At 34.6% G+C, this 18,687-nt stretch overlaps 1 protein-coding gene across 1 annotated transcript; it reads right to left on the bottom strand.

The window, feature by feature from the left end:
* Window positions 1-1,191: 1,191 nt before the first annotated feature.
* Window positions 1,192-18,656, bottom strand: asb7 (ankyrin repeat and SOCS box containing 7). The gene is made up of 5 exons (XM_007237234.3): window positions 18,325-18,656; window positions 17,462-17,557; window positions 15,942-16,189; window positions 10,624-11,229; window positions 1,192-5,365 (listed from the first exon to the last, which is right to left on the bottom strand). The coding sequence occupies exons 3-5, from the start codon at window positions 16,150-16,152 to the stop codon at window positions 5,226-5,228; spliced, it is 957 nt and encodes a 318-aa protein (XP_007237296.2). The 5' UTR covers window positions 16,153-16,189; window positions 17,462-17,557; window positions 18,325-18,656; the 3' UTR covers window positions 1,192-5,225.
* Between the last annotated feature and the right edge of the window lie 31 nt (window positions 18,657-18,687).

Consider the following 18,687-nt stretch of genomic DNA (forward strand, 5'->3'; position numbering starts at 1 on the left):
AAGTAACCCTATGTCTCTACTTTTCAGGGAAGACTTTTTTCTAAATTTGCCAGAGCTTTACTGTAAGGATTTGATACCATTCATCAACAAGTGTTAGTAAAGTTGGATGATTATCACTCATTACCCCACTTATTCCCAACTCTTAGTCCAACTCATCCCAAACATACTGGACAGAACACAAAGTTCCACTGCTCCACAGTTCAATGATGTGAATAGAAATAGAAATCAAAATCCTCATCATGTGATATCTAGATACTAAACTTTATACAGTCTGAAAATGTGCTGAAAAACAGGGACAAAATCTGTAAGATCATTTTTGATCCTTGATTGAAAAAGGGTGAATTTGATTATCAGGAAAATAGGGATCTAGAGGAGTGTTATAAAGTTTAATAACACTACAAATGTCAAAGAAGAGATATATTAAGCAGCAAGTGAACAATCAGCTGATGTGTTGGAGTAACTGAAAAAACTTTATCATTATGTATTAATGAAAAATAGATCATTACTAATTGACTTTCAGAAAGGAAATGCCTAAAACAAAATTACCTGGGTTGCTCACATCTGCAACAATATTAGAAATTCAAAAAATTGCAGATAACAAAACAAGTTCATCGGCAGGAAACGCTACGCACTTCCAACTGTGTGCACCCTTCCAACTGTGTTCAGGTAAATATCTGGTGTGTTTCTATCTTGGAGAAGGAAATACAGGTGCTCCACTGATCTATTAAACCCTCACAACAGTCAACAGTCAGCTGTCTAAGCCTATTTTAGCCATGCTAAACAAGAACAAATTTTACATTAACAATAAACAGAATACAGAATAAAATAACATGCTGTTGCCTTAAATGAGGTGCATGCGTGAACACTCAGGTCAGTATCCTCTGCTGAGACATGTAAAATGTTACGCTGTTAAGATATAAACGTGCCAAAGTCAGAGCTCACCTGCTGCTTAAAGAGAATGGCAAGTGACACTGATTGAGTTATTTCTCGTTATGCCCAAAACACACCCATTATTAATTAAAATAATTAGTTCATACCTTTTGCACACTTTTTTGCAGCCCTATGGTACTAAAAACACACCGACATGCACTACATCGAGCTGTGTGATGTGCAATTGTCCAGTGCGCTATAAATCACTAAAATAGGGCCCACTGTTTAAGACATTCATAAACCATAACCAAAAAAACGTCATCAGTCTGAGCAGATTTTATTAAAAAATCATCAATCTCTAGAAAAAAATGAGACGCAAACAGAACACAGTAACTAATGCTCTGAACATAGACACATACATTATGACGTTCATTTATTCACACAAGTTTACATTGTTCAACTAGGCAAACAGCAGTTTATGTACATTCAGTAGTTGTGGCCAACGATGCGGAAGACTTGAGATTAAGAGGATTGGAATCCAGCTTAAGCGTTTTCTGAAAACAAAAACACACACACACACACACTTTCTCTATGGTACTCAGTCATAAAATCAAATACATTTTGGTAAGAATGTGCACGTTCATTTGTACTACCAATCACGCTCCCGCACGCACACTGTACACACACTCTGTAAACAAAATCGCAGACGAAACGCTGTAGAAAAAAAGAGGCCGACCTCCCTGTTTATAAAAGCCCTGAATGCACGCTCGGATATACAATTCCATGAAGAGACTCTTCAGATTGTTTTCATGCTGTGCTGAATCGCTAATGCCTCAGCGTCAGCAGTGGCAGTGAAAGGCAGCTAGTGTTGTGTTGTGGGTTTAAAACTGGTTGGAGGAAATTTCGCTTTTTTTTTAATAGGGTAAATCTGAGAGGAAAAGTGGATGCCACCTGACATTCAACAAAACAAGAGGTCGTTAATATCAGAAGTCCATCGATCTGTCAGAATTCCATAGCGAGGTGGGGGGACAAAAAGTAAATAAAAATTATAATAATACGAAAACAAATAAGCAGCATCCCTCGGTCTGCTGAAACACTTGGATTAGGCCTGTCATGATAATTACGCTATCAGCTTATTGTACAGTATTGATATGACCCTAATCTAATTTGCTAACTTGATATTTTATTTATTGTATTTCCTGTTTTATTCTATAAACTACGGACAACTTTTCTCCTAAATTCCACATAAAAAATATTGTCATTTAGAGCACTAATTTGTAGAAAATGAGAAATGGCTGAAATAACAAAAAAAGACGCAGAGCTTTCAGACTCAGAGTTCATATTCAGAAAGTTTAAGAGTTCAGAAATCAATATTTGGTGGAATAACCCTGGATTTTAATCACAGTTTTCATGTGTCTTGGCATGCTCTCCTCCACCAGTCTTACACACTGCTTTTGGATAACTTTGTTCTGCTTTACTCCTGGTGCAAAAATTCAAGCAGTTCAGTTTGGTTTGATGGCTTGTGATCATCCATCTTCCTCTTGATTATATTCCAGAGGTTTTCAATTTGGTAAAATCAAAGAAACTCATCATTTTTAAGTGGTCTCTTATTTTTTTCGAGAGCTGTATAACAGAAATAAATGTCACTAATACTGTAGCCAGTCACATTAATGACTAATGCATTAATTATGGCATTTCTAAACACACACACACAGAGGAATTTGCAGTAGATTTAGGTGAGGAGAAAATATACATATAAACTTTAAAAGAGGTGATCTATTTATTATGCTATTATTGTATCATTATCTTTATCAGTGCATGAAATGCTTTCTGTCTTAAAATGATCATTATACAGTTTATTGCAATTATTTATAGGACAAAAAAATATCGTCCTGACTAAATAACTGACAATGTTGATTATAAAATTGTGTTGACTCACTCCCAGTAGTTTACAGTAAACTTGGTATGTTTCTCCAAAAGTGGACAAACACAATAGATATACATATATTACATATTTACTCACTAAACTTCAGAAAGTTCCTCATTTAGAATTAGTCAACTATCTTCTAATAATAATAATAATCACATAAACGTTCCAGTCTTAGCTATCGTCCCGTACAAAATAGTTCTCATGACAGGCCTAATTAAATAATAATAATAAAAAATAAAAACACCCAAAAAGTTGCAGGCATGAGATCACTGTGGCTTAACAGCTGAGAACTACACCTATCCAGCTTTGAGAACATGGTGAATTATAGTTAAATAAAAAAAACATGCAATAAAAAAAAGTGACACACCAAACAAAAAAAGTGCACATTTTTGAGCAGATACTACATATATAACCTCCCAACCACGTGACATGAAGGCACAACTTAATGCTGTGGGCCTGAAGCAGAAGTAAGTGTTCTGTACTGTACTGAACTCCAAAAGCTCTGAGAAAACTGAACTGAACATCTAAATCTATCTAAAGAGGGAAAAATGACCTTCAAATATTTGCTGATTTTAACTGGTTTTAACTTGGCTCCAGTAACAGATAAAAAAAAAAAAAAAAAAAATTCCAAAAAAGAACAAAAAGCCACAATACCATCAAAAATGAACAAAAGAAAAAAAAAAAACCCTAAACACTTTGATAATACAACAGTTCATTGCTTAAATAATTCTAGAAAAATATTTGCTGTACATATGACACAATTATATACATAGTGTAGTCCTTGTTGAATCGATGCATGTATCTTTCTTTACACAAGCTGACTTCCAATAGCAAAGCTCTTCTTCTGCTTTTTTTTTCTGTGAACAATACTAGCACCATTACACTGTTACTCGCCAAATTATGATTTGAGATTCCTTGAATTAACAGCAAAATGCAATTAGATTAAGAAGAAAAAGGGGGACATTTCTATAAGTTGTTTAACATTGCAATATGTTACATAATGTATTGTTGAAGTCAGGCTAAAACCTTGAATCTCCAATTTTGCTTTAAGATATTAGATTTATTTTTAGATTTTATTCAACCACATAGAATACACTAATAGAAATGCTCCAAAATCACTCAGATTTCCACTAAAGTTAAGTCTGGTCACAATAATGATTTTTGTTTGGATGACTGTATTGCACAAAAATAAAATGTAATTGCAATACATGATATAATTGTCAATTTAACACTATTCCATTCATAATGCTAATATAATAATGATATAATAGCATAATAGCATATGCAATTACAACCTTTTTATTATTAAGTATTATTAAGAATTCTCAGACACTAGAATTGGAATATAACACTTAAAATATAATTGTTAGTTAGGGTTTTTCATTTCCCCTGCAAATCTGCAATGTAAATTTAAATTTGAAGAAACAAGGTTTTTGCATGACAGCAGCAACATACATTTATATGTGTTTGAGAACGCTTGTTCAAATCACATTTTTTTGTTTATGTTTATATATATATATATATATATATATATATATATATATATATATATATATATATATATATCCTCTACAGAAAACGAAAAAAAAAAAAAGCATATTTAAAGCACAATTTTTATTTATTAAATGAATGTTAATACACTGGAAAAAAATTTTAATAGGTTAAATTAGGCAGATACACATTTATTATGTGTGTTTCTGTAGAGGACCTGAATTTATCTTATTTAGAAAATGAAAAACATGTCATTTGAACAGGGGTGCCCAAACTACGTATTTAATTCTTTATTAAATCATTTCTAGCAGTCTGTAATCAATTTTAAAATGACTGCTGGGGAAATAAACTACCACTTGGTAAAACTGCTGCTGAATGTTTCTATGGTTTGACTATAATTTTTTTAATAGACAATTATAAAATCAATACTTTTAATAATTCAGCACAGCCTTTTTTTTTTCTTGGGTAAAACGTACAGTACAATATAGCATTAGCTCACATTGGTGCTTTCTCAAACTCTTGTTTTAAAGCTCTGAAGAACTTTCTAAACTTTCTGCACCTTTACTGATGACAAAAAAATCTTGTCACAAAGTTTTAATATGAAAACACTGCAAAAGCATCAAAGAACCATTCAAATTTATGCATATAATTGACGTCAGATTTTTTTTTCTTCTGAGTTTGAAGGATCAGTCAATCATTAAAATAAATTGGAGGTCATCAATATGAAAAGGACTTGAATCAAGAACTTGTCTAAATTTCTGATTCGCCACGAGTCATTATTCATCATAGAAACACATGTCTACATGGTTGTATAAAACAATCTGCAGCCAGAGGTCGAGAACAGAATGGAAAATAGGTCTAAGAGTTTGCATAGTCTTTTCCAGAGTCACAGAGACAGATCCTCTGCTTCGGTCCAGAGGTGTGAAGGCCTCAGTCAGACGTTGTCAAACTTGTGTTTTAAGTAGTCCTTCATGACCTTGGCTATGGGCAAGTCCTCCAGAAACTTTAAGCTTTGAAGTCCTATGCACTGACGAATCTTTATTCGACACAGGTCCTGCAACGTCCTGGGTTGTCCTGAAGAAAGGAAAAGAGAGCATTAAAAGCATTAATTTGATGAAATCGGTAATGTTTCCTGTGGTTGGACCCACCTAAAATGTCAAATTGTTAATTAATTAAAGTACTGCTAAAATTAGCTTTGGACAATATACTACAAATATAACAAACATAATATTTATGATAGCTATTTATTGTTTGGACAATGCCTTCTGTCAAAAATAAAGTGCAATAAGCTTTTTTCAATTATTAAGGTCAAACAGATATGAGAAATGGAAATATAAATTATTATTATAAATTGTAATATTATTTATAATATTATATAAATGATTGAGGTTATGTCCAAATATTATTATGATAACTCAATAACGTAAATACTGTAATAAAAGGCCTAATTAGGTTGTTTTATTTACATGCAGAAGAAATTCATTGAGAAAAAAAAAATAATAATAAAATAACAACCCTGTTTAAATACTGTCCCATACAGAGTACAGCGATTTCTCTTCAGAATATCCTCTCTTTTATGCAGTGCTAGTTGCAGTTGGTCAGTGTTAGTTAAGCATTTGCAACATCTAGGACAAGTATGTTGCTTAATAAAAAAAAATGTGTCACGAAATCATGTCATATTTATCGTAATTTCTGGAGGTATGGGGAAATTCTATTGAACTTTTTTTTTTATTTCACCCAGATATTATGACCAATTTCGCAATAATAACAACATGGTTAAACGCACACAAATTATTATTATTATTATTATTTTTTTTTTTTACAGTAAGCTTGTGATTCTTCATTTTTTTTTTTATCGACGTTATACAAAAATTTAACTGTCTGTACACTGACAATACGCTCGGTGTACAAGGAATTATTTAAGACCTTTTTTTTTTACGAGTTGGTCATTTTTAGCCAAATGAATTTAAGTCACCTTTAAGACTAATTATACTCATTTATAGCCAAATAAATGTAAGACCTTTTTTAGTCAAATGAATTTAAGACCTTTTTTTTAAAAAAAAAAAAAATAGTAAATTTTACCCGAATAAATAAGACCTTTTTTTTTTAGCTAAAATAACTTTTTTGATTAATTTTAAATAAATGAATTTAAGACCTTTTTAAGACTATTTATTTAGATTAATGTTTAGCCAAATGAATTTAAGACCATTTTTTTGAAGACGAAATTGGCCATTTTTTGCTGAATGACTTTAAGACCTTTTTTAGTCAAATGAAATTATGAACTTTCTTAATACTAATTAGTCATTTTTATCTAAATGAATTTAAGACCATTTAAGACTATTCTGAATAATTTTTAGCTTAATAAATGTAAGATCTTTATAAATAGGCAGTTTAATGATATGCAGGCATTCACCATATGGCTCAGCCCTAGCTAAAATCCTTCTGCAATCGTTCTGCTTACAGCACTCAGTAAAAAATGTTTACATTTTAGAGCAGATCAATCAGAGATAGAAGGAAATTTAGGAAGACGTTTAAGATGTCAGGAAGAAAAGATGCCTCGTTTAGCCTCTGGTCCGTGGCCAGAAAGCTTTGACGCATCCAGCGAAGCTCTTCAAGGCCACTGGCCTGGTGCCCTCCTTTATCTGCTGTCTTAAAGATGTTAAGGAAGTTGGAAAACGAGTTCCAGGAATCCGCTGAGCGCAGTTTTATCAGTTCTTGTGGCTGAGCTCGTCCTGCCCCCGCACAATGTGGCACAGGCACAAACGAAGCCAGCTGGGAAAACCACTACAAAGGCTTAGCTGGGGCCATCTGCGGACCCTGTCTACTGTCATCCCCTGTGCCGTATACGGCCGGGGAGAAAGAATCTCGCGTGTCAGTCATGATCTTTGAGACTTTACATGGCTTGGAGATGTTTTTAAAAAGTGCTGAAATGCTTTTTATAATCGATAACTGGACTGAAACCCGATCGCGCCGCTGGTCCGGGCTGAATAGGTGGAAAACAGACTCTACAGTGCGTGTGGGGCTGAGGCTGGCCGCTTTGATATGGTGATATCAAAGTTGAACCGGAGCGCAGGAATGTGGCCATTGTTGTCTACTAGATCATTAGTGCTTCAGGTAACACGGCTCGCTTTTCTCAGACGCTGGATTGTTCGCGGAGGGAACGAAGCTGATTATAGCTGTGTGCTCGGGAGGTGACGGTGCAGGCGAAGACTGCTGTGCCTCTGCTCAGCTTACACACAGCTGAAGAACGGCTGCTGGAACACTGGAACACTCTTTTAAGTGTTTGGAGAGATTAATGCAGTTTGTAGTGCTGGGCGATATGACCGAAAATGTATATCACTGTATTTTTTAAGATTCTGATGGCTTCAGGGTATATTACGGTATTTTTATTATTATTAATTTATTTATTTATAGTTTTTATGCAAGACTGGGATTTAATATAGGATTGTGACTTACTGTACTGTCATGTGTATCTATTTAATATAAAACATTAAGGCTTTAGAGCATAAAAGAAGCATTAAAAGCATCCTTTAAAACTACAACATTAATATATATATATATATAAAAGGCTATAGTTACTGCTCTTGCAGTTTTTTTTTTGTTTGTTTGTTTTTAAACCTTGAATCCAGAGTTTTAGGAGTTTTATCACATGTGCCATGGCCGATTCTGGGCTTGTCTGGGGGACGAGAGAAAGTTTTCTGAGCTGTTAATTGATTGTGTGATTCCATTCCTCTCTTTTACTCTGAGTGAATAATTGTGAAAACTTTGGTCTTTTTACCTAAAAATAAAAACATTCACATAGTGAGGAGCAGCAGCAGAAGCTCCTCTGATAAAATTCTGTTCTCATATCACATAAATGTTTCTACAGGTACAGGTCAGAGCAAGACGAGCATTTGACACCACAGATCTAAACTACAGTCAATCCAGTGTGTTAGCTCGTTACGCTAACTGGATAGCATTAGTTAGTGAGCTTTACCAGCATGCTTCTTTAGCAGTGGTGTTCTAAACTGCATTATGCAGTGCTTCTAGTGGTATGGTCGTATGGAAAAAAAAACATAACATAGGGTAAATTAAACTGCACTAGCAGCTGGTTAGGAATATTCAACAACAATTGTTATGGATATAATGTATGGATAGAATTAAATATGACAGTAAATCAGAAGTTCATGACCTGAAAGACTAATATTTCAGAGATTTGCAGCATCTGATGACAAGTAGGCCCTAATATTTTTTCCTGTATTCAAACAATCATTATTATTCAATTTACTGACTAGTTCAACCACAATTTGTAATCTTAAACTGAATAATCATGTTTTTATTTGAGGAATTAACTAGTTGAGCTACAATCTATAAAATGGCGTATATAATCAATGAACAACTGCCTTTGTAAATGATCAAATTAATGATCATTTTATTAATAAAACAGATGAGCTACAATTTAAAATCATGCATATAATAGATTAATCGTCTAATTCATTAATATTTGACTAATTAAGTAGTTGAGCCATGATATAGGATGTCTGTAAATATAGTCAATAAAGGGCTTGGAGGTTAATCTAATTAATTTGACTGAATAATTAACTGATTAATCTAACTGGAAATAAAACTGGAAATAAAAATTGTACATATTTACATATAGAAGCTGCCAGAGGCAATCTCAGTAGATAGACATTAGACAAGTACAAGTCAAGGAAACAGTAGGTTGTGCATTAAACTACTAAATATACACAAGCATGTATATATTTTATTAATCATTTTAAAGCTGCAGTCTTAAATATTATTTTTCTTGTAAACTGTGGAGAGAGAGTAAACTAATGGCATCAATGTTTCTGTGACCATCCCTGCAAATCTTAATATATTAACTGTAAAAGATAAAGATGATAGCTTTTACTTGTTACCTATGCAAATGCAGCACTGTTAAAAATGCTGAAGCAAGAGATACTGCAAACACTGAAATATTCAAAAAGCAAACTCAGTTTGTTCATTCAAGCATTAATACACAAAAAAAAACCTTATAAAAACAAAATTATAAATGAAGAGAGCTAAAAAAAAAAACTAAAAGAGCATAGATTTTACTGTTATGATCTCCAGATGTATCCGCTCTAAAACGAGACCACACCACAATGCACTTTTTAAAAGTACTCAATCTCATGCTCTGTCCAATTACACAATCTTGAAAGAAAGATCTCTAAAACCCTAAAACTGTTGCTATCACTTTTATACTTAGTCAAACTACTAGCTGGACCAACCGCTCACCATACATCACATATAATCACGTCTAGTTGATTAATTTACTAGAATCACATTATATAATCAATTCATGTGATCAATTGACCAGTTGAACCACCATCTAAAATTGTGTATCCAATTGATGAATCAACAAGTTAAACCAGAATATTTTAAATCACACATATGATTTATGACTTAGGCCCAATGCCAGCCATTTCACTGTGTGCATGCCTAGGTGCAGGGTGTCCCGATTCTTCTTAGGCTGGAAAGGGAGCGGAAAGTGTTAGGACTTGTGTTAAGGCCCTTCGAAGGGTTGAAAATCACTGACAAGATGGCAGTGGCACAGGTGAGCAAAGAAATTCACAATCGTTTTTACTGCTATATTACCATAGATTAATGTGTAGTTTTAATGTTTTATGGCCATTGTCTTTATAGCAACCATAAAAAAAAATTACAAAAAAATCTCTAGTAGTTAGTCTCAGTAGCTAGCTAACTTTCCCATTCCCCCATAAATGGTGCAACAGACAAGACTGCAGCATTTAAGGTGTATTGTAAAAAATCAATTAAAAAAAATCTTCATCCTTATCACAGAGGAATTAAGGAATGGAGAATAATAATTATTTGCAGCACTTCCTGCCCCCTTTCTGTAGATATACAATGCCCTAAAGTTTAGTAGTTAACAACAGCTAGGTTGCTGAACTCCACTGCTATAGCTTCATCTGTATCGGGTGCTTGAAGGGTTGTCCCAGTTCTTAGGGGGAGGATTTCACCCCTTCCTTTTGTTACTGTGTTTCAAGAAAACAGGCGGTAGGGGTACAAAAGCAAAAGGTCACATATACAATCTTATAGTTTCATTACTTGATCAGTTGACTAGTTGAACCACAATTTCTTTTGCTGTTTCAACTCGCATGGTTCTGTGACGGTGTTTCTTTCTGTGCTATAAACATTATAAAATCACTTTACTTATGGTTTAACAAAACAGGTCTTTTCCAAATACCTGATTCTTTGTATCAGAACTTGTTGGCTAATCATGCTGATATAGTGCTGATATATACAAAAAGACAAAACAAACAAAAACTGGAAAGAAGCCAAAGTTAACCTACGTGTCACTTCCTGTAGAAAGTCCAAGCAGGGTCGGCTGATGCCGGACATGCTGACCGACACGGCCACAGGAGTCTGACCCTCATAGTTGCGGGTGTTTGTGTCGGCACCGTATGTGTACAGCATCTGAGCACACATCACATCGTCCCTAAGAGCCGAGAGGTGCAGCGGCGTCTGGCCGTCCTCCAGTCTGCCCAGGTTGGTGTCTGCGCCGCGCTGCAGGAACATGCGGCAGTACGAGTGGTTGCCTTTAATGACGGCGTAGCGCAGTAAGAAGCCGTTCTGGATGTCGATGTTGGCGTTGTGGTCCAGTAGGATGCGCACGCAGCTGGAGCGCTCGCGGATGATGGCGAGCTGCAGGGGGGTCGTGCCCTTGTCGCTCAGAGGGTCCACCTCGGCCTTGAACTCCAGGAGCAGACGCACGAATGAGTCCCGTCCGTAGTGGGCGGCCACGTGCAGCGGAGTCCAGCCATCGTTGCTCTTGGCGTTGATGATGTCTCCACGGTGCTCAGACTCCAGCATGAGGCGGGCGATGCGGGCGCGGCCATGCATTGCGGCGTAGTGCAGCGCTGTGAAGCCACCGATGAAGTCTTTTACCGTGGGGTCAGCTGCATAATACACACACACACAAAAAGACCGTTAGCTTTGGGGTGAAAAGTGTCCTCTAAAAGGGGAGATTTAATGCTCTAAAAGAGGGGATTTAAATCAGAAATTTGAGGTGCTGCCTAATTGGGTTCCTTTACTATAATAGATCATTACTCTAAAAAGCCTAGTCTTGGACAACGCAGCATTTCAAATGATGAATTTCCATTAAAAGGAATATAATATATAATTTACAACTAGGCTAAAACCATGTCCGGAAAACTAACCCCTAGTTTGGTAAATCAGTGCTTAATGATGTCAGAAGTGTCGAAGAAAAAACTAAAAATACTTTGTTTGCTTCTGTAAGTAGAAATTTTGGTTATCTATTCGTTACTGGAGTAATTATTTGCAGCCGATGTTTTAATTGTACTCCTTACATTTTCACAAAGTTAAAAAAAAAAAAAAAAAAAAAAAAAAATTATATATTTTATATATATATATATATATATATATATATATATATATATATATATATATATATATATATATATATATATAAATCTCTCCATCCAGAATAGAGTGAATTTGATTGTGGTTGAATGAGAAATATCAATATATAACATTGGTTACCTACTGGTTTATACGATACATCACACCTGCACATGTCACGCCCACACTTCAGCAAAAACATAGCAGTTGTATGTAGTCTAGTATGAAGATGACCTGTGCAGAGACTCTAGGCTTTTTTTTATATATAATTCCATTGTAATAAAATGCATTAATTTCCAGTGGACATATGCTCCTGAAAACAACAGTGTAGTGGCTTCCTTACATTACTTTTACACTTTTCTAACTTCCAAACATTATTTTTCATAAAGATCTGAAAGGGGGAATTGCTTTAACCAGAAAATGAATGTGAGGTGCTGTAACGGGTATCTTTACTGAACAAACTGTTCTAAAGATGAACCAATGTTTAACAGCATAGGAAAATCTTTTTTTTCTGTATTTTAGATATCTGTATTTTTCATATATCTGTATTTTTCTGTTTTTTCAACAAAAGTACACAAATGCAAAAGCCAATGCCTGGCTACAGTCCAGCTGTAGAAATTCAATATGCATTTTTACATTATTGTTCTGTTAAAAAAATAAAGGGAGGGGTGATAGAGGACAAATCACAGAGGTTTCGCCTTGACAGCTTACTGAAAAATGCCTGCGGGAGATTCAAAGCAACTTGTCTGTTGCTTTAGCGCCCCCTTGTGGAAATACTCTAAATACTGCTTCTGTAGCTTGTTGTGATATAAGATTAGGTAATGGGAGATTAGAGCCAGTGCAGCTCATAGACCAGTTTCCTGGCAGGAGCGGATGCAGTCATTCATAAGGTGCATTAAGTGACACGAGTAAGGATGCCTACATCGAAGTAAGCAAGAGTGTTGCCATGTTTCCCTTCTTATGCGGAAGCTGGGGTAAGCGCCTAGACAAACAAAACTGTAACTCTTAAAAAAAAAAAAAAACATTTTCTTTCAAAGTTAAACGAGCCCTGGATGTTAACCTACACAGATTGTTGTGTGAGTAATGCGCTTCTGTTTATTTACAGTAAGCTTTGGTTATATATATATATATATATATATATATATATATATATATATATATATATATATATATATATATATATAAAATTGTGCTCTCTGTTTACAAATAAAAAACTGAAGTTGTTATATAAGAACTAAAAATCCAGGATTGCTCCTATAGTTGAAGAATAGAGATTTTTTAAATAACAAAATATAATATTATATATAATATCGCCCAGCCCTATAGAGTTCTTAATAAAACACCCAGGAGTTTTAGAACACAAACAGTGACTTGTCTGCACACACCAAAAGCCATTACATATTTAAAGTTAATATGAATAAAAAACCTTTTAATTAATGCACTGCTGGTTTGGATTGTGAGCAGTTAGCACATTTTCAGGTGACCCATGATATAAAGCTGCATCAACTGCATGATGTTACAGCTCATTGTGTGTAATCTAGAATGACAGCGCCATCTAGCTGCTTACATACATTTCTGCCCCAGCAATATAGAGTTTACCCTGATTTTGTATTTATAAAACAAACAGTGATTTTAAAACTGCAAAGACCTATAGTGGAATAATGAACTGTAGGTTAAAATTAGGTTTACATAATAATTGATACAGTAAATCACATGGCAAATTATGTTTCTGGTGGTTATTTGATGACTTGCCACATAGTAGTCGGTTCTAGAGTCGAAGGAAAAATAAATAATTTAGATGTAAAATAGCTGTGGATATAATAAACTATTTAGAGACATTAGTTGCAATAAATAATTGTTTAATTATAAATAATTGACAAAAAATAAAATAATACATTCAATAATAATATTTACTTATAATTAAATTATAAGTATATAAAATTATATATATGAAATTTTATAATATTATATAAAATGATATGTAAGAACATATAGGTGCCTCTCAAAAAATGAATATAAAAGAAAAGTTACTTTATTTCAGTAATTCAGTTGTTCATAATTCAAAATGTGAGTGATCTATTTTAAGTGCTTATTTTATTGTTGTGGATTACAGCCAATGAAAACTGAAAATCAGTGTCGCAGAAAAAGAGTACCCGGTAATCTATTTTAAGCGTTCTTACAGCACTTCATGCTTCCCTCTGCTGACAACTTTTATGGAAATGCGGATTTCATTTTCCAGTAGTAATTGGCACACTGCCAAAAGTACCAGTTGGTCTTATATAATATTTTAATTTTCTGAGACACTGATTTTTGGTTTTCATTGGCTGTAAGCCATAATCATCAACAATAAAATAAATAAATGTTTTAAATAGATTACTCTGTGTTTAATACATCTATATAGTATGAGTTTCACATTTTGAACCGAATTACTAAAATAAAGTAACTTTTCAATTCCATTCTAATTTAGGTAAATAATACAGCAAAAACAGTGGAGAGAAAAAATCAAAATAAACATTAAACACTAAATTCACTGTGTGATATGAGGCATGTATTAAAGAAAAACAAAAATTCCAGACTACCTGCAGAATTACAACACTATGCCATCAGAGGAGCAAGAGCCATCAGAGTAACACATCTGACTGGAAAAGACCGTTCAACAACCAAAACCCCTGCAAGAACAACTAAAAAGTACTAACTGAACTAACAGTACTAACTGCCACACAGGAACTGAATTTGCATATTCTGTACCATACAGCAACCAGATTTCAGTATGACTAATGTGGAAACAAATTTGACTACAAAGTGCAAATGCATGAAGATACAATCTTCATGGATAAGATCCAGCTAATAGTCAGATCCATGATGTGACCCGGTGCAAACAGGGTCAACATTGTTCACCCACAATGAAACATCTCCTCCTGTTTTATTAGTTAAGGGGGTTTTTCGTGAAGTATGACCTGAACCAAAGTAATTATAGAAGAAGAGCACCTGATCTGGCATATTTAGTTGTTAAGTTCACAGTTTCCTTTACAGTTGTGTTTCTTTTTGTGTTTTTCTTGTGGTAGATTTGCTTCTATGCTTTATTATTTTTCATTGTTGGTTTCAATATTTGTCAAAACATGATTTTTATCCTTTCACATCTTTTTTTGTGTCTTTGTGATGCTGTGCATAAACATCAGGCACCTTTGAAATGACAAAGAACAAGCTTCCTGCTCCCTACAGCTCTGGCCAGTGACTGTTTACTTACTATTAAAACACTAATATTAAAATAAATACAAGCAACATTCATACAGAAAGTAGTGGCAGTATTGATACATGTAGTATTAATTATTCAGTAGTTATATCATCACATCCATAGCTTGTATAGACTAGCTCATATGATCTCAACCAGTTTCTTCAGAAGGAGAAATTTGTGTTCCTTTTAACTATATATGTTTTTCGCTGCATCTGTTCTAATGTGACCTGGTCCATGAGCACCATGCAAAGTGTTCACAGGAACAGGTTCCACCTGGCTGAAAGTCCCAGAGACCAACTGTCAGACTTGCCGACTCTCTTTTTGTTAGAGCCTCCAGCAGAGAAAAGTGACTGTGCAGTGTGACTGAAGCAAGCAGTTCTATTTTGGATGCTCAGTCTTCTACCAGAAAACAAATCTGTCCTCCCTTCTGCTACCACTCCTGATGGCTTTATTCACTGTCATCACGCTTCCTTAATGTCAGTTTTAACAGACTGATGCAAAAACATCATAAGATATTAGCTTGACACAGTTCTAATTATAATCATTATTAGCTGAAAATGACAATTATTCCATTATTACATGATATTATGTATAGTAGGTCTGGATAAAATGGTGAAATTTGTAAGATTTGCTGTGATAATTTGAGACCATTGCTGTGATAATTTTGAGAGCTCATCTGTACAACACTGAAACTGTAGGACCTACATAATTCAAGCTGTCAAGTTGGCCATGTGTAATATGTCCAATTATTTGTTGTTGCTGTTCCAATGAATAACATGCATCTCTATTTTTTGATGATTTTTAGTTTACTGCATAATTTGAACAAACTTACACTGTGCCAACATTTCCTGATGAACAGATCATATTTTTTTTTTTAATGACCTAAAATAAAATGAAATAGTTTTTCTCTCTCCTGTATAGTTGCTGTTTTGAAAACACACGTTTTTCATTGGACAGTGACAATATGAATCATTAAGGTAAATGTTTCTGTAAAGGAAATATCAAGCCTCGTACCTCCATGCTCGAGAAAAACACGGACGCAGCGTTCCTTGCCCTTAGCGGCGGAGAAGTGGAGCAGGGTCCAGCCGTTGGCGTCTCTGATCTTGGGCGAGTAGCCCTGCTCCAGCATCTTGCGTACGGTGTAGACATCGCCAGCTGCCACCGCTGCCTGGATCTGCAGCTCCTCCTGTAGCTCCGGGTTCCTTCTGCAGTGATGGTTCAGCATCCTGTCACATCTCGCAGATCTTCAGCCTCTCATGTGCCTGTTAACAGAGAGATGATATGGAATGGTCAAGGTTTTAAATTTAAATAATTTTTTTTTACCCATTATTTATTATTTTATAATCATTGAAACACTAGTATGCAAGCTCTGTGATTTAGAGTGAGGAACATTAATGAAAAGGGCATGTTGCATGATGTAAACACATTAACTGTATTTAAAATAAGGATACACCAACATGACAATTTTTAGACAAAACCAAAACTGGGGAGAAAAGAGAAAAAAAAAAAAAATAATAATAATAATAATAAATATATATATATATATATATATATATATATATATATATATATATATATATATATATATATATATATATATATATATATATTGCAGTGACTACGAGCTTTTCCTTATAATTTGTTCTCTTTATTTATTTAGCCAAACCCCAAAACTGCTTGGTGTATACTTACTGTATATTATCCCTAATTTAAACAAAAACAAATGTCTATTATGCACAATATGCTGCTGATAATTTAATAATTTAATAACTATTAAATAAAACTATTAAACATTATAATTAAAATAGTACCCCAAAATACTAAAGGACATATAAAAAGAATAAATAATATATATTTTTTTTTCTGTATCACCCAGCTCTAGTGTTAATAATGCCGAATAAATGTGTGTTGATATTAACTTAATCATGCTTTAAAATGATCCTAATTTATGCTTAAAACATCACCTAAAGCTTAGTGCATACAGTACCAGTTAAAAGTTTGGACACACCTTCCCATTTATTGTTTTTCTTTCTTTAATTGTTTTCTATGTTGTAGATTAATACTACAGACATGAAAACAATTAAAGGGCACATATGAAATTACATAGTAAATACAATCCCCTGACCTAAACCCAACTGAGATGGGTGATTAGGAATGAAAAGCATTAAATTAACTATATTATTGAGCACCTCTAGGAACTCCTTCAAGATGCCGAGAAAACTATTATAGGTGACTTTCCCTCATGAAGACAGTGAGATTAAAATACCAAGAGTGTGCAAATCAAAGATAAATGCACTGCTTAGAAAAATCTAAAGTATAAAACATATTCTGGTTTGTGTTACTCTACAGCTTTAATATAGTTTTCAATATAAAATTTACAATGTAAGACATCATAAAAAGAAAGAAATAATACACACTGAATGAGAAGAGGTATGGTACTGTACATTGAGTTGTTGTATATGAAGTAACGTTAGCTATATATACTTTCAGATAAAAAAAAAACAGAAACAAATCCCAGATTAAGACATGATTACCCTTGCTTAAAGTCTAGCAGTCCTGGAAGCCTCTTTGTATTTTGTGGCCATTATTGAGTCCAGCATTGAACTTGAGAGCTGGAGAGAAAGAGAAACCTATGGAGAAAGAAGCACCAAGACCAGAAGAACAATAACACATTAATCAATACAAGAAGCACAGAAATAACAACACAGTTCACTTCACCTCTACATACAGCCAATATAACTAGCTAGTAACTGCAACGTTATTTAAACTGTATTTTCTTAAGACTGTTGGGCTGGAAGTGTATTTAGGAAAATGGAGAAAAGGCTAAAACAGTCTGGTGCAGACAGAGCTGTGTTATTGTTGTTCTTGTCATTCGACAAGCCTGCTGTTAGCTACTGTTATCTGGGTTAGCTAGCTAGCTTTTACAGTCATTACTGTTAACTGTGCTAAACTATTAACTCTTAGATATAACACCAAACCAGCCAGCTAACCCATATAAAGAGCAATCTTTACAACACTTTATAATACAGATATAAAGACAGTAATAGCATTAAAAGCTGTAGCGTCAGCTTTACTCACTGACTGAATAGCTAACCTAGCTAACATAACTGGACAGGACGAAACTGGCACTGGCAGGAGCAAACAATGAACTGTTAACGCTAGCTAGCTTTGTTAGCACAGCTCTGTTATCTAGCTTATGCTAAGCTAGCTAAATACAAGCATATTAACTTATAAATTAGTTTGTTTACACTTTAATATCATAACTACTTTCATACTAAACCTCTCACGTGTGTTAAAAAGGCGCACAGAAGCTCTGAGTGTTAAAAAGCGCAGTTATTTCCAAGCAGAAAGCAAATAGGCTATGCTAGCTAAAGCTAGCAAGCTAGCGTTAACTTACCCCAGCAGCAGCTGCAGCGGTTCAAGCTGCTACTCCTATACAGGGCTAGCAGGTTAGCCAGCTAAGCTAACTTAGCTAACTAGCCTTTAGCCGCAGGCTGTCCACTAGCCTGTAGCCAAACCCCGCAGTCACACTCTGTCCCAACTCGCCGAAACTCCCCGAACTGCAGCCCCGGCACTCACTGGACGCTGCCGGGCAGGTCCTCACCTCCAGACCTAAGAAACAAGCTCCGGGAAAACATTTAAACAGCCGCAACTGTTCACTAAACGCAGCTAACAGGCTAACTAAGTAGCTGCCCACTTCCAGACTCCGGCTCTGGCGCCCTTAACCAATCACAGCGCAGGACAGACGAATTTGAGCTGT

The sequence above is a fragment of the Astyanax mexicanus genome, chromosome 16 (assembly GCF_023375975.1).
Source record: "Astyanax mexicanus isolate ESR-SI-001 chromosome 16, AstMex3_surface, whole genome shotgun sequence".
In the NCBI taxonomy this organism is placed as follows: Eukaryota; Metazoa; Chordata; class Actinopteri; order Characiformes; family Acestrorhamphidae; genus Astyanax; species Astyanax mexicanus.